This window comes from Ailuropoda melanoleuca, unplaced genomic scaffold (genome assembly GCF_002007445.2).
Source record: "Ailuropoda melanoleuca isolate Jingjing unplaced genomic scaffold, ASM200744v2 unplaced-scaffold31938, whole genome shotgun sequence".
Taxonomy (NCBI): Eukaryota; Metazoa; Chordata; class Mammalia; order Carnivora; family Ursidae; genus Ailuropoda; species Ailuropoda melanoleuca.
Window position 1 is genome coordinate 1 of NW_023202657.1, and position 1,164 is coordinate 1,164.

Below are 1,164 nucleotides of genomic sequence, written 5' to 3' on the forward strand. Positions count from 1 at the left end.
TTCGACCGAGAAGGAGAAAGGAGTGCGCGAGATGAAAGCCTGGCTCCTCGCTTTGGGGCTTGCCCTCTGCTCTTCTGTCCAGGCTGAATGGGAAGCCGTGAGCACATCCAATCTTGAAAAGGTTGAGGGGGACTGGTACGGTTTAGCGATTGCAAGTAACTCAACGGAGTTCTGCAGTCAGCATGAAAACATGAAAGTGTTTGCTGGCAGCGTGACAAAAAGAGAGGAGAACAAGTTTACAATTGTAGCCAAAATGAAAACATCAGACGGGTGCCAGACAATAGAATCTGACTTCATAAAAACAGAAGATGGAAAATACTTCGGTCAATGTGGAGAGGCAGGGATGTTCGTGGACTCAGCAATGGTCCTGGGCGACTATGGCATGGCCACTGTCACCATTATGACGATGGGCACGACCTTCAAAGTGACGACACTCTACGGTCGGACTGCAGCTCTGAAGCCAGAGATGCAGCAGAAATTTATCAACGAATGCAAAAAGCTTGGCNGATTCTTCGACCGAGAAGGAGAAAGGAGTGCGCGAGATGAAAGCCTGGCTCCTCGCTTTGGGGCTTGCCCTCTGCTGCATCGTGCAGGCTGATGACTTGATGCCATCTGAGTCACACAATTATGAGAATCTTGATGGAGAATGGTTCTCTCTTGGTATTGCAACCAATTGCTCGATGTTCAAAAGAATGGTTCATAACATATCGGCTGTTCATGTTAATGTGAAAATATCAAGGGAAAATATCAATGTGAAGGCGAAATTTAACTTGAAACAAGCGTGCATGACCATAGAACGTAACTTAACCAAAGAAGACACACGATACAAAACTATATGTGATAACGGTGCTAATATAACTGTGGAGACCACAAGAGTAGTTAATTTGACAGACATGTTCAACGGCTTGAAATTTACCTCTGGGAAAAACAAATCCTGTTCCGTGGCAGTGTGTTCAAGCAGGAACATTTCACCGAACACCAACTTCTGGAGCTCATGTGAAGCCTTTGTTAAGAAAGTAGGCTTGGAAGTGAAAACACTTCGCATACTGCCCAGAGAAGGAATGTGCTACCTTCCCAAATAGGTGTCCAAAGCGGAGGCCTCGAAAGTGCAGGGAGCAGCGACCGGGCGTGTCCTGGACTTGGCTAAATGTCCAGGGAGAAATC

The 1,164-nt window shown here is 46.6% G+C and overlaps 1 protein-coding gene across 1 annotated transcript; it reads left to right on the forward strand.

Annotated features, from left to right (window-relative positions):
• The first annotated feature begins 31 nt into the window (after positions 1-31).
• Positions 32-598, forward strand: LOC117798483 (allergen Fel d 4-like). The gene has a single exon (XM_034650920.1). The coding sequence runs from the start codon at positions 32-34 to the stop codon at positions 596-598; it is 567 nt and encodes a 188-aa protein (XP_034506811.1).
• Positions 599-1,164: the final 566 nt, after the last annotated feature.